Below are 16,387 nucleotides of genomic sequence, written 5' to 3'. Positions count from 1 at the left end.
CTAAACCTAACCTACTTCCAGATGACCTAGAAGGATGAAATTTGGAATCCAGCTCGGTTATTGTGTGTAAGCGTAGGAAAAAATCTAAAAACAAAAAAAAAGTATAAAATAGGGGGGGTTCCCATACAAATTTCTTTTTTATTGTGACTGACATATAGTACCTAAACCTAACCTACTTCCAGATGACCTAGAAGGATGAAATTTGGAATCCAGCTCGGTAATTGTGTGTAAGCGTAGGAAAAAATCTAAAAATAAAAAAAGTTAAAAAATAGGGGGGTCCCCATACAAAAAACCTGTAATACGCGCTAAACAACCGGCCAATTGTGTGTCGTTGGCGGCGCGCGGCACCACATAATTAATACAAAGAACAGAAGTAAAAAACATGCAGCGGAAACACAAGAAAAAACATTAAATCTCAATACCTGCCTAGTTTTCTTTACAAAAAGTATTGATATCCCATCAAAAACATAAATGTAAAAAAGGAGAGCCAAGTTCAATACAAAAATTATGCTTGGCTGTGGGGTTCGCCGCAAAAAGAATGGAGATTTAAATGAGTGCCAAGTTCTATGCAAAATCCAAATATGTATTTATAGGAACAAAATAATATTATAAACAAGTATTAAACTCTATTTCTTTGCTTTATTGGATACCTATAACAATTGCTGTTATTTAAAAAAAATGTGAGATCTTAAAGTAGGTTAGATTTGGCTTGGCCAGTTTTTATCAGAATTACAAAATATATATGTTGAATAACTTTATAAAATGACTGATGTAATGAAAACTGGCCAAGCCAAATCTAACCTGCTTTAAGATCTCGCATTTTTTTTAAATAACAGCAATTGTTATAGGTATCCAATAAAGCAAAGAAATAGAGTTTAATACTTGTTTATAATATTATTTTGTTCCTATAAATACATATTTGGATTTTGCATAGAACTTGGCACTCATTTAAATCTCCATTCTTTTTGCGGCGAACCCCACAGCCAAGCATAATTTTTGTATTGAACTTGGCTCTCCTTTTTTACATTTATGTTTTTGATGGGATTACAGTTACACCTCCCCGTTACCCCCACCTCACACAAAGCTTGCACTTGTAAAGTTCACACTGAAATAAAACTAACTTTTAAACAAGTTTAAGGGCAAAATAAAGAGCTTTGTCTGTGTGAAAACCTATGTAAATCCTTAAAACAGCCATGAAGAGTGTGTATATGTGATCTGTGATATAGTTAAGTGTTTTGTGAGTTAAAATTAGTTCCAAACAACAAAAATGTCGGACTCTTCTTCAGCTAGTGGTAGCTCAAAATCAGCTCCTCTCGTCTCTATAAGTGAAGTGAGTGGATTATTCGAATCTGCGAAGAAATATGAAGAGCTGAACGTGATTGGCACTGGTATTGTATCTATTTAATAATGTTGTGACTTCATAATGTAACCTAAATAGTATCGGCTCCCATGTGCCGGGTTTTTAATACATTTCACGCACGATTCTGTAAGCGCCTTTAGAAATGCTACAAATCTAAAATCTTTGTAAATATTCTAAAAAATCTATAGTATAAGCTTTAAACGTAAGAGCTATATAAGATATCACACATAAATAGTAAGTAGGTATGTTGTATGAAACACGGAAGTTATGGTCAAGTTTTTTTTTGTAGTAGGTTGACTTCCGTGTAAAGAAATTTGTGACGTTCTCAAGTAAAAGGTAACTTGCCTTCAGTTGACAATAAGGCGATACTACCTTAATGATGCTATAAATAAAAACGCCTTTATTTACATACAATGCACCTTTTTGTTGAAAATATTACATTTTGTCACCAATTTATTAAATTAACACTACAATTTTGATTCCAAGTCATGAATAACAGATCAGAATTCAGACATAAAATAAGCGTCTTAGCATGTACAGTCACCTGCAATAATATGTTACATATGGCAGCATAAATATCTGACACAATCTTATTTCTAGAGCCATAAGAGAGTGTCACATATTTTTGCAGCTTTCGAAGAGTAAGATATTATTGCAGGTGACTGTACAGTATTATTGAAAATATTGTATGTTTTAAGATGGGATTCCACCAGTGTGGGGCACAAGCATATTCTCTATTCAGATGGATCTAATCCAGCTCACTGCATAAAATAATTTAATTGCAATAACCACGTTTTGAATAGGGTCATTGTGTCAGTTTACCGTCCAGTGTCAGTTTCCGTCCACTTGTCAGATTAGTAAATAATACATTTCATTTATAATTTGCTACTTGCATGAATATATTTTTATGTAGATAGATAAATTATTTCGATATTAAGGATGCAATAAGTCGAAATTTATGCAGCAATGGTTTATATTCAAATTTCGTCTAGTGGACGGAAACTGGAACTGGGCAAAAACTAGCGCAAAGACCCTACATTATACAACATCCTCCTTACAGGTGCCTATGGAACCGTGTACAAAGCCCGTGACCTGCTCAAAGGCGGGCAGATAGTTGCGATGAAGAAAGTAAAGGTGGCGCTGACCGAGGATGGGATCCCGCTGTCCACACTGCGGGAGATAGCACTGCTGCAACAGCTAGGGGCTTATAAACACCCCAACATTGTCAGGTAAGATGGTTGCCATGAAGAAAGTGAAGGTGGCGCTGACCGAGGATGGGATCCCGCTGTCCACACTGCGGGAGATAGCACTGCTGCAACAGCTAGGGGCTTATAAACACCCCAACATTGTCAGGTAAGATGGTTGCCATGAAGAAAGTGAAGGGGGTGCTGACCGAGGATGGGATCCCGCTGTCCCCACTGCGGGAGATAGCACTGCTGCAACAGCTAGGGGCTTATAAACACCCCAACATTGTCAGGTAAGAGACCAACAGCCTGTGTACATACTGGGAAGAAAGATTTTTTTAAGTAATTATATTATATTATATTTAGCTCCAGTAACCTAGTAAAGTCTGCGGCAATTTTGATAGCCCACGCAGGGCCAAGTCAAATCTAACCTACTTTAAGATCTCACATTTTTTTTAAATAACAGCAATTGTTATAGGTATCCAATAAAGCAAAGAAATAGAGTTTAATACCTGTTTATAATGTTATTTTGTTCCTATAAATACATATTTGGATTTTGCATAGAACTTGGCACTCATTTAAATCTCCATTCTTTTTGCGGCGAACCCCACAGCCAAGCATAATTTTTGTATTGACCTTGGCTCTCCTTTTTTACATTTATGTTTTTGATGGGATATCAATACTTTTTGTAAAGAAAACTAGGCAGGTATTGAGATTTAATGTTTTTTCTTGTGTTTCCGCTGCATGTTTTTTACTTCTGTTCTTTGTATTAATTATGTGGTGCCGCGCGCCGCCAACGACACACCGTTGGCCGGTTGTTTAGCGCGTATTACAGGTTTTTTGTATGGGGACCCCCCCTATTTTTTAACTTTTTTTATTTTTAGATTTTTTCCTACGCTTACACACAATTACCGAGCTGGATTCCAAATTTCATCCTTCTAGGTCATCTGGAAGTAGGTTAGGTTTAGGTACTATATGTCAGTCACAATAAAAAAGAAATTTGTATGGGAACCCCCCCTATTTATTAACTTTTTTTTGTTTTTAGATTTTTTCCTACGCTTACACACAATAACCGAGCTGGATTCCAAATTTCATCCTTCTAGGTCATCTGGAAGTAGGTTAGGTTTAGGTACTTATATGTCAGTCACAATAAAAAATGTTTTTTTTGTATGGGGACCCCCCCTATTTTATAACTTTTTTTAATTTTTAGATTTTTTCCTACGCTTTCACACAATAACTGAGCTGGATTCCAAATTTCATCCTTCTAGGTCATCTGGAAGTAGGTTAGGTTTAGGTACTTATATGTCAGTCACAATAAAAAATGGTTTTTTTTGTATGGGGACCCCCCCTATTTTATAACTTTTTTTAATTTTTAGATTTTTTCCTACGCTTTCACACAATAACTGAGCTGGATTCCAAATTTCATCCTTCTAGGTCATCTGGAAGTAGGTTAGGTTTAGGTACTATAGGTATGTCAGTCTTAAAATTTACGACTTTTTGACCTTCATATCTTTATAACCGTTTGAGCTAGCTTCATGAAATTTGGGCTTCTAGATGTCCTTATGGATATAATTAAACACACGTAGTTTTATGTGTTTACGTTAAAGATGTTTTGAGTTATAGAAGGGTCAAAAGTGGCACCAAGTGGTTCGTGTAATATTACACTTGGCGCTGGCTAGCCAGTTCCTTTGCTTGAACTTGGCTTGACACGCTGCCGCGTGTCTAGATATACAAATACTTAAATACATAGAAAACACCCATAACTCAGAAACAAACATCTGTATCATCATACAAATAAATGCCCTTACTGGGATTCGAACCCAGGACCATCGGCTTCACAGGCAGGGTCACTACCCACTAGACATGTGCGCCGCGCCGCCGCGCCGCCGCCGCCGACGATTTTTCCACGCCGCCGCCGCCGATAAATTTGACCGGCGTATAATCGGCGTGGGAAATTTTGATACCTATCGTGTTTTATTCCATGTTGCGTAGTGAGTAGATAGTGTCAGAGGTATAATTTAAAGATCCTTATGCTTCTTCGCTTATTATTTGCCAGTGAAGCAAATTAGCATCATTTTTGTCGTTGCGGTGTTAGCTGTGATAACGATTTAGCGTTAATTTAAACAAGATCTAGTTTCTGGATCTCAGGTTACGTAGGTCACTCGATAAGTTTTGAGATGCTCGAAATTCGAAAATGGAACGCACCTGAATTATATGTTTTAAAAAAGCAAATTTATTTAAAAATAGAACACAAGTTGCCGATTCGCTCCAATTTAAAAAATGAAACGATGGAGCTTAACCGCGAACATTTGCGTGCTATGATATTTTATGATTTTAAATTTGGTTTATCTGAACAATCGTGTTTGCAACGATTGCAGTCAGCGTTAGGAGATTCTGCTCCTTCACGGGCAACAGTTTTTAGATGGTTCAACGAATTTAAAAGGGGTAAAACCAGCCTCGAAGATGACCACCGAAGTGGTAGCCCGCAAACAGCAGTAACTGCAGAAAACGTGTGGACTACTGAAATGTTGGTGCGAGAAGATCCACGAATAACATACAAGAACATAGAGAAGATCCTAGCGGTCAATTCGGGGGGCGTTAATATAATCCTACATCAATATCTTGGAGTGAGGAAGCTCTGTTGTCGTTAGATCCCGCGTTTGCTCTAACAAACTTATGCAGTTGCGATTTCTGCCCTATCGGATCAAGACTGGCAAAAATGTTTTCAGAGTTGGTTTAGATGAATGGAACTTTGAATATAGAATGATAGAGAGTATTTTGAAAAAATGGAATATAAATAGTGCTAATATCTTGAATAGTTTTTCTGTATCTCAAAACTTATCGAGTGACCTACGTATTATTTGATATTCTATCGCGCAGCTTTTTTGTAGAACGCATTTTGTTCTACATCAATAGTCTCTTTATTGTCAATTTAATCAGTAAACTTATGTCAAGATAATATCAGGTTCATATCCTAGGACATAAACATGCTATTTTCTTATTAGAATCTCCAGCAAGCTGTCACCACGATTTTAATTGCGTATTTTATGATTTCTCGTATGATGCTGGTGACACGCATGAGGGTCATCAATGTCATTATATGATAGATATGATTTGATTTATTTATCACATAATATACAATTTCATTTAAAAATACACACGATCAATTCTTAGTCATTTTATGGTGATTATCAGCTTTTTTAAATTAACAATATATATTTCAATCAAAATTATAAAAGTCAGGTTAAAGCTTCGTAATAAGCAGTTATACCTACTTATAGGAACTGAAATCACTAAGCTAGCAGTAAAGAAAACAAAGTAGACCTTAATATTCCATAAAACGGGACACTTCAAAGACATTCTGTTGAGCGAATCAACCTGCCAGAGACGTTTACTTTCGAAAACGATGACATCTTTATTCTAACATACGTTTGAGTTAAACTTCACTTCAGGCAAATGTAAAGTATTCATCATTATTTCGTTCGTAACAAATCCTACGTGAGGCGACAGCGGCTGGGAAAAGTCAATATAGATTTAAGGCAATTTAAAGATTCTTTTTGGGTTTTATTTGTATTTCACTTACAAAGTAAGTAAAAATACTGCCTAAAATGTAGCGTTTTAAAGTATCCTTTTTATTTTAATATTTAAACATACCGTTGGTAACCGTTAGGTTGGTATTGGTAATAAATGGTTGCCAAGTGACATGCCGGGATATAATTTTCGGCAATAATTTAGAAAACACACATAATATGCTTTTAATAGCTTAGTATAAATACTCAGAAGTCTTTAATGTAGAGTTTCTACAGCCACGTTCTCATGCAGTATCAAAAATTATGCCACGCCGATTTCACGCCGATCACGCCGCCGCCGCCGGTCAAAAAATCATCGGACGCCGCATCTAGTCTCTACTACCCACTAGGCCAGACCGGTCGTCAAAATTATAATCAGTGATTGTACATTTTCCAGCATTTTTGGTGCAGCTGAGTGGTGTTAACGGAATTGGTATAGATAATTGCAACTGAAATGGTAAATTAAGATTAATAAATAAAAATAAAATAAAAATTATTTATTTTCAGACAATTACAGTCCATAGTTGTTAGTACTAACTTATAGGCTATGTTACATTTACAGTACAAATACACTAAGTTACATTAATGAAGTTATATATATATATATATATATCTTACATATGTACTTACTCAATAAATAACTGATTATTGTGGCCGATCTACCGACCTGCATGTTTGTGAACATGCAATTCGGTATACCGTCCCAAAATAACAGAATCAAACCGCTCGCTCGGCTATCATTTTCAGGATCCCGTTGGTGCTCCCACGTATACGGTGTACCACTGATGCAATATTTTTGCGCATAATGGCATAAAAATCGTCTACATGCGCGTCCGCAAACATGCCAGAAGCACTACAGTATCGCGGGAGCCTCACCAGGGCCCTGAAAATGTTGTTATACTGGACCCTCAGAGAGTCAAAGGATTTCTGCTTAAAGTTAGCCCACGTTAGTATTAGTACCAAGTTAATATTAACGTAATTAACGCTAATTAATCATTAGGGTTGAAATTATTTATACCAATTCCGTTAACACCACTCCGCTGCACCAAAAATGCTGGAAAAAGTATGATCACCGATTGTAATATCTTGTTCAGGTTGCTGGACATGTGTCAACCGATTGTAATATCTTGTTCAGGTTGCTGGATGTGTGTCAACCGATTGTAATATCTTGTTCAGGTTGCTGGACGTGTGTCAACCGATTGTAATATCTTGTTCAGGTTGCTGGATGTGTGTCAACCGATTGTAATATCTTGTTCAGGTTGCTGGACGTGTGTCATGGCGGTCACTCCATGGAGCGGGAGCAGCTGGTGCTGTTCCTCGTCTTCGAGCATGTGGAACAGGACCTGGACTCGTACCTCAAGCGGGCTCCGGGACCGTTGTCAGAAAATAGGATCCGGGTGAGTTTACTATAAGGGCCCCCTCACATCTAGCGTCGGCGTCTGGTCAGCGCTATGGAAAATGACGTCGCTGCGTAGTTGCGTCGACGCTGCGTCGACGTCGCGTCGAGCAGCGGCCATAGAATTGTAGACGCCGACGCTCGAAAGACGCCAAATGTGGGGGGGCCATGATACTGCACTGCCATAGAGGAATAAGGAAAGAGTCTTCTTCCGCGCGTTATCCCGGCATTTCGCCACGGCTCATGAGAGCCTGGGGTCCGCTTGACAACTAATCCCATGATTTGACATAGGCACTAGTTTTTACGAAAGCGACTGCCATCTGACCTTCCAACCCAGAGGGTAAACTAGGCCTTATTGGGATTAGTCCGGTTTCCTCACGATGTTTTCCTTCACCGAAAAGCGACTGGTAAATATCAAATGATATTTCGTACATAAGTTCCGAAAAACTCATTGGTACGAGCCGGGGTTTGAACCCGCGACCTCCAGATTGCAAGTCGCACGCTCTCACCGCTAGGCCACCAGCGCTTCTAAGGGAAGAGCGCTAACTCCATATATCAGTTTTCTTACCAAGTCGCCGGTTATTTTGTAGTCGACGTCACGAGTTTCGCGACTGACGAGAAATATATTGCTGAAATAATTTACAACTAACCAAAAAATCCTTTACTGTCCACGCCGCTAAGTTATGGAACGAGATTCCGGTGTCCGTGAGGCAATCCCAATCTGTAGCATCACTCAAGGAGAGGCTTAGAAAATTGTGGCTTTCCGATACTTAGATAATTCTGTTTTTCCCGATTATGTACCTATTTCTTTCATTTCCTTTACTTTTCTGGTTCGAATTAATATCTATATATCTATTTATATTATATGTTGAGTATTTATTTATTTTTATTTATACCTATATATATTATATGTATATGTACTCTTGTATTGTTATATTTCTATTTATGTATATTTGGAGTAATGTGTATTCAAAACGTGCATTTTATTTATTTTAGGGATTGTACACTTTTGCTTTTGTTTGTCATTCATCGTTACTTCTGTTCTACTCATTTCCTCAAAGGTTAACTGGAAGAGATCCCATTCAGGGATAAGTTCGCCTTTGTTGTATTTAATTGACTCTGTAACTGTGTTTCTCGTGTTTATATTTCTATGTACAATAAAGTAAATACATACATACATACATACATACATACAAGCAGAAGGAGTTCAAAATATGTAGTTCCGTTTAATCTGGTTACAATATTAGCTGAACTGAGCATTAGACTTCGTTCGTCGCGACATCTATTGTCAAGTAGCAGTACTGTTAAATCCGCTAGTTGACGCTAAGGGCCACCCCACATCTGGCGTCTTTCGAGCGTCGGCGTCTACAACTCTATGGCCGCTGCTCGACGCAACGTCGACGCAACTGCGCAGAGACGTCATTTTCCATAGCGCTGACCAGACGCCGACGCTCGAGAGACGTTAGATGTGGGGGGGGGCTAAAGTGTCAGAGTGTCACTCTATGGAACGTGCTAACTATGTAAACAAAAGTCACTAGTGAATTCGTAATTCAGAGACAATTTCAATATGGCGGTTTGTTTACATAGTTAGTAAGTTCCACTAGACTGAATGATTTATGGTAATATGTAATGCTGTGTGTGTGTGATAGTCTTCGGAGTACCAAACATAAGCAATTTTTTGTAAATTTTCAGAGCATGTCTTACGACATCCTCTCCGGCGTGGACTTCCTCCACTCCCACCGCATAGTCCACCGAGACCTGAAGCCACACAACCTTCTGGTCACATCTGAAGGCCGCGTCAAACTTGCTGACTTCGGCCTCGCCAAGACTTACGATACAGATATGAAGCTCACCAGTGTGGTAAGTTCACTTCCTCCACTCCTACCATAGTCCACCGAGACCTGAAGCCACACAACCTTCTGCCCCTTCTGGTGACAACTGTAGATTAGATTTAAATCCTAGAAAAATCACACCTCTTGTTCCTGAAGACCTTTAAAAGTAGCAGAACAAATTAAACGGATTATTCCAGGTGTAGCAAAATATTTCTGTATTAGATATAATATTATCATTCCAGGTGGTAACCCTGTGGTACCGGCCTCCCGAGGTCCTCCTCGGAGTATCCTACAACACCGGCGTGGACGTGTGGTCGGCGGGCTGCGTACTCGCCCAGCTGCACTCCCGGGCCCCTCTGCTGCCCGGGGCGTCTGATTCCGACCAGCTGCACTGCATATTCAGGTTAGTTGGTGACTGGTCTGTTCTACAGATTTTGGATTTTATAGCTGAAATTTTGAGGATGGGTTAGGAACTGCTGGCGGTTAGGTAGGGTAAAGTCAGATGGAGTCTTATGGCGTTTTATCTTAAATTGGTGACTGGTTTACTCAGGCAACCTTGAAGTTTTGAACTAGAATTTTAAGGATAGGTTTAAAACTGCTGGCGATTCGGTGGGATGAAGTCATATGACATATTACATTAAGTTGGTGACCAGTTTCTTTAGAAATGCTTGGAAGTTTGAGCTGCAATTTTGAGGGTAGGCTAAGAACTGCTAGACAGAAGGTGGGGTGACGTACCATGGTATATCGCCTTAAGTTGGTGACTGGTTTATTAAGCCAACCTTGGAGTTTCGACCTGATATTTCGAAGATAGTTTTAGAACTGCTGGCAATTAGGTCAGACAAAGCCACCATATTAATAACAAGACATGTTTCTTCAGACTGATCGGGCGACCGCCCAGAGAAGAGTGGCCGGAGAACGTGTCCATCGTAGCGGACAGCTTCCCGGAGTACCCCCCACAGGACCTGGCTGACGTGCTGCCCAGGATACACCCCCACGCACTGGACCTCATACGGGTGAGTCCTATTACATGTTCGTCTTCAGATTGATTGGTCAGAGAAGTGGCCGGATGTGTCCATCGTAGCGGACAGCTTCCCGGAGTACCCCCCACAGGACCTGGCTGACGTGCTGCCCAGGATACACCCCCACGCCCTGGACCTTATACGGGTGAGTCCTATTACATGTTCGTCTTCAGATCGATTGGTCAGGGAAGTGGCCAGATGTGTCCATCGTAGCGGACAGCTTACTGCCAGGATATATCCCTACGCCCTAGACCTTATCTGGGGGACAATTTTTGAATTTCGACCGCTCGATTCCGTGTATTTCGTTCAATAATATTTCCACTACAGGCGTGGCTCACTCCTCAATTTCGTCGCTTTGCTACAGGTAGCTAAAAGTACATCCGTTCCACACCAATTTTGGTGGCTAGCCATAAGCCGCGCGAGGCGCTGACGCCACCTAGTGGCCATATCTGTCCTGATCGTAACAGACGCGTTTTGTTAGAGAGTGAATCTTATGTACCTATAGTCAGACCAATAATAGTCTGCAGCGGAGTTGATAGCCCACGCAGTGAAAGTGTTATTTTAAACGTCAAACTTCTATGAAATTATGACGTATAAATGACTCTTGCACTGCGATCAAATCCGCTGCAGACTTTTTGGTCCGACTCTAGTACTATTATTTATTCTGTGCCACTTTCTGCAAATAGAATTTAAAACGAGTGATCAAAATCTCTCGATTCTCAATTTCTATCGCTCGTATTTCAATAACTTACATTTCGCCGTTTTCCACCGATTTTCGAGTGACGAAATCGAGCGATTTGATCAAAATTGTCCCCCAGATAAGGTCTAGGCGACACAACTAACACGCCTTTGGCAAGGGGTTAGGGCCCCCCTACATCTGGCGTCTTTCGAGCGTCGGCGTCTACAATTCTATGGCCGCTGCTCGACGCAACGTCGACGCAGCGTCGACGCAACTGCGCAGCGACGTCATTTTCCATAGCGCCGACAGACGCCGACGCTCGAAAGACGCTAGATGTGGGGGGGGCCTTAGCTAAGCTTTATTATTTTTGCAGCGCATGCTGGTATTCGACCCGGCCAAGCGTCTGACGGCGCTCGACTGTCTGGAGCACCCCTACTTCACCGACGAGCCCCTCACGTAACGTCTACAAAACAATAACAATAGTGCAGTTACTAAAGCACGGACGGCAAGCACGAAGAATATCGCACATTGATCCGCCATTTCCTATACTTCGTTTTTTTTAGCATTAGAAATTAGGTAAACAATCTTGATGTGTCTTAATTGAAAAACACATTTTAAAAATAAGTTACGGCAAATATGTAACAATTATGAATCTAATACGATCATTTATATTCTCCTGCTTTCATAAGTAATTCTAATTGATTTTTAAAAAGCGTTTTTCAACTAAAAGACATGCCAAGATCGCTTACCTTCTTTCAAGTTCTTTCTAATGCTAAAAAAAACGAACTATAGAGTCAGACCAAGAAAAGTCTGCAACGATTTTGATAGCACGCGCAGTGCCCGTGTTATTATTAACGTGTCTTCTATGAAATTATGGCGTATAAATGAAATAACACTTGCACTGCGTATGCTATCAAAATTGTTACTTTCGTTCGTCTAACTCTAGTAACTAAAAGAGAAGTTACAATTTTTCAAATAATATTTGTGACGTCCCACAGGTAAAGATACCTTATGGCGTTTGGCGCTTACGCTATTATTGACGCCGCTCCAATATTATTGCGGTGCTATGCTACGTAGGCGCCAGCCCCCATAAGGTACCTTTTGTCGTGGAACGTCACATTTTTTAAACCCAGTCCTACGTTTTGAGATGTTGTCATTTGAGCTTTACTTTAATAAAATAGTTATAAGATTGTTAAGTTAATGTTTTTTGATGCAAAATAATGCAATTTTGATAAGTACATAATTTTAGGTTAGAATTTTTAATAACTACTATTTTTATTAATAAGTATTTTTGATACAATCGCATTTTTTAATGTTAAGTATTAATTAATGATAATAATAATTAATGATCAACATAATTGTACAAGAATAAAATGTTCCTTTTCGAATTGTCGCCAAATAAAATTATTTTTGTATTTCAATATTGTTTTATTTATACTCATTTATTTCATAAATGCACACAAGATGGACTGGTTTGTTTTTTCAGCATTTGAAAAAAGGTAAACAATCTTGATGGGTCTTTTAATTGAAAAACACGTTTTAAAAATAAATCACGGCAAATATGTAACAATTATGTAATGAATCTAATACGATCATTTATATTCTTCTGCTTTCATAAGTAATAGTTACTGATTTTTAAAAAGCGTGTTTCAACTAAACGACATTTTAAGATCGCTTACCTTCTTTCTAATGCTAAAAAACGGAACTATAGTTAGATCACTGGGGAGACACTCCTGACTTCGGTTGAACTCGGCACTGTTCGGCTCAGCATTGCTCCGAGCAATTATTAGGGTTGGCACCACTTCCTTTTACGTGCACGACCCCAGATAAGATAATAACTTGAATTTTTACAACCCTAAATTGCAGAAAGGGATAGTCACATATTAGAAAGGGATAGCACTATTCGACCCTGAACCGCTGTCAAACTTCGGGTTTGTAGGAAGTGTCCTTTCTGTACGGTAGTACTATTATTTCTTCTATGGTTATATTCAGCTGATCAGCGCCACCTGTCGTCGAATCGTGACACTAAACCAGTCACGAAGAGAAACCGCGTATGAATTAGGTATCGCTTTCGTGAAACTGGGCAGTTAAGTAGCTGTTATTCCATTCTCGTGCGTAAATTCACTTTTATAAGCATGCACACGTAATGCGCCGGTCTAGCATGAGTTGCGGCCTCGCGCGAGTCCACACTTGAAGTCGCGCTTGATGTATGGACTCGCGCGTGAGAACGCAACTTATGCTAGACCGCCGGGTAAGAAGGGCTACTCCTCTTCTAAGGGCTCATTCAGGCCAGCGGTCGACAACAGGCGGCCCGCGGGCCGCATGCGGCCGGCGAACCTCTCACTTGCGGCCCGCGAGCCTCCCTGGCAATTTTGTATGTAATATTGACAACCGGCAAATGTTTGATAAGGTCATCAATATTAACAAAGTGCGGCCCGCGTCAACTTCGTTAACTACTATGTGGCCCTTGGCTGATAAAAGGTTGCCGACCGCTGATTTAGACGATGTGAGATTCATTACATTGCGGTTTTTGATCGGTCCGTTGAATTGGACATAAGGGGTCATCCATTAATTACATCACACGTTTAGGGGGAGGGAGGGGGTCAAGAAAATGTGACATATTGTGACATGGGGGAGGGGAGAGACACAAACTTTGTGACGTCACTTTAACTTCATCAGTAACCGAAAATTTATTTAAATTATTTTATTCGCTGTACATTTAAATAACAAGTTTTTAAAATGATAATCGTTTTTATTCGTATAATTTTCTTTCCTAAGCAGTTTTGGGTCATAAAATTAATATTTATATTGTCAAAAATATTTTGATACTATTTTAATAATACTTAGGTACTTACTTAATTCGATTTGGAGATTTCGAAGAAAAAATGTGACGTCACACTAGGGGGGAGGGGTTTGCCAAATGTGACCAAGTGTGACAAGGAGAGGGGGGGGGGGTCAAAAAACCTAGAAATTCGTGTGACGTAATTAATGGATGACCCCTTAAACCATCAGTCCGCAATGTAACTAAAATCGCATTCGAGTTTGCGCACCGTCTAAATCAGCTCTTATGTGGTGATACTATTAGTGCTCGACATGCTAATGCCCAATAGATGACACCCTGCTGTCACCTCTATTGATAATGGCATAAGTTTCAAGATGGCATGTACTGGGACCGCGTCGAGCACCAGTACCACCTTATATCGATTAGGGCTCATTTAGTTAGACTATAAGGATAAGGCCCACTTGCACCATTCCACTAACCCGGGGTTAACCGGTTAAACCAGGAGTTGCCATAGTTAGCCATACAATTTGACACTAGGTTAATAGTTTAACCGCTTAACCCCGGGTTAGTGGAATGGTGCAAGTGGGCCTAAGGCCTGAGTTACACTTGTAAGTTTTACTTACGTAAGTAGGGACACGGCTATACTACAGAATGAGAGATGAATATCGTTATCTCATTCTAACAAATAGCTTTGTCCCTACTTACGTAAGTAAAACTTACAAGTGTAACTCAGGCCTAATACATGTAACTTACTTGCCTAGTCCGTGTTACTGACATAATCACTGCAACGCTCGCATCTGGCATCCTGTAATTTCCGCCATCTTTGACGATTACGTCTCAAATTATACCTACCATTAGGTCACACACGTAACAATACTTATTAGGTAGCCACAGTTATTTTAACTGATAACGAAAACACCTGCAACTCGTTTTCTCTACATTCTTTAAATTATGTATAGGTACAGTCAGCCAAGAAATGGTCTACCACTTTTCGACTCTATCAATCAGATCAGCCATTCTCAAAGTGTGTTCCGCGGAACCCTAGGGTTCCGCAAAGCCTCTGTTGGGGTTCCGCGAAAATATACTTGTAATAATAAGAAAAAAACCAGCTCTTCTATAGGTATATCTGGTCCACATCCACAGTGATGAACGAAAATACCGTCCGGAAAAAGAGTTCCGTCACCAAAAAAGTTTGAGAACCGCTGAATCAGATGATAGAGTCGAAAAGAGTTGGCTGACCGTACCACCCGTATTCCACATATATATCCAATTTCTTACACAAATGTATATTGCTACTCACATTTTGCTTAGCGAGTGAATGAGACGCAATGACATTGGACAGTTGGAATACTGTTAAGGTTTACAACCTTTACAGCCTTTTTGATCAGTGACTGGCTTATTGTCACTCTATTTGAATTTAGAGTCTGATTTCGCTGTCAGTTGGAACGGGGTGCGGATCGGCATTTAAGCCTTTATGAGGCAAACGGAACATATTTCCTACCTGATTTTGAACTTTATTTCCAAGTGGTAGGGTTCAATTTTGCACAATTCCTGACACCCTAATGGCTTATAAAGGCAGCCATCAAAAGTATATGGCTGTTACGTAGCTAACCTGTGAGAAAAGAATATATAGTCAGACCGTAAAAAGTCTGCAGCGATTTTGATAGCCCACGCAGTGCAAGTGTAATTTTAAATGTCAAACTTCTATGAAATTATGACGTATACATAACACTTACACTGCGTGGGCTATCAAATCCGCTGCAGACTTTGTTTGGTGCGACTATACTCGGTGTGGCCTGTAACAAGAGCAAATAATTAAAACATAGATTGTACTCCTCAAACGGTGACACTTTTGTTCAACACAACATTTTTTTAAATTATGAAGTATTTGCATAGACTCAGAATAATTGTCGGACCATACAATTGTATTCTTTCTCTTCATTTATATTACGCAACGGTCTTCAATATTATAATATGCATCAAAATGGCGATTATCTTTTATTTAGAGCCGATTACGGCATAATGATGCCATTACATGTCATTGTGTCATGGCATAGAACAGAATAAATTTAAGTAGTCACGAATTCTGCATCTCAAAATAAAACGAAATAACTTCAATTACTAAGACTAAGAGCAAGTCAAAAGTAGGTACAGATCAAGGAATTTAAATTCCGACCCATTTCGTACTTTGTCACAGTGACAATCAATATGAAAGCCGCTAGAGACCTCATACGGTTGTCACTGTGACAAAGTACGAAATGGGTCGGAATTTAAATTCCTTGACTTGTACCTATGTGCAGAGGCATTTACTGTAGGACCTACTAAAATTCTTGGTTCTTTATGAGATCGAAAAAATGGATATGTATTTTTTAATACAGTTGCTCAAAAAGTGCTACTTTACGTAGCTGTTTAGCGTGCGGAAAGTTGGTTATCTCGAACTAGTGCTTTTTACTTTTCCATTTTTTTTAAATTTATACTTGTTCCAATTCACGACTACTTATTGATGAGTGTTAATATTAGTTTCCTTTAAACGTCGTAATCAGCATAAAAACCTACCGTTAATGTA

At 39.4% G+C, this 16,387-nt stretch overlaps 1 protein-coding gene across 1 annotated transcript; it reads left to right on the top strand.

Moving 5' to 3' along the window:
- The first annotated feature begins 1,060 nt into the window (after positions 1–1,060).
- LOC134676879 (cyclin-dependent kinase 6) lies at positions 1,061–12,460 on the top strand. Its single transcript, XM_063535264.1, has 7 exons — positions 1,061–1,388; positions 2,421–2,589; positions 7,372–7,510; positions 9,202–9,369; positions 9,584–9,744; positions 10,219–10,354; positions 11,413–12,460. The coding sequence occupies exons 1-7, from the start codon at positions 1,268–1,270 to the stop codon at positions 11,497–11,499; spliced, it is 981 nt and encodes a 326-aa protein (XP_063391334.1). The 5' UTR covers positions 1,061–1,267; the 3' UTR covers positions 11,500–12,460.
- The last annotated feature ends 3,927 nt before the right edge of the window (positions 12,461–16,387 follow it).

The sequence above is a fragment of the Cydia fagiglandana genome, chromosome 25, assembly GCF_963556715.1.
Source record: "Cydia fagiglandana chromosome 25, ilCydFagi1.1, whole genome shotgun sequence".
NCBI classification, from domain to species: Eukaryota; Metazoa; Arthropoda; class Insecta; order Lepidoptera; family Tortricidae; genus Cydia; species Cydia fagiglandana.
Note: the sequence above shows the minus strand (reverse complement) of the source record. Positions and strands in the feature narration are given on the sequence as shown.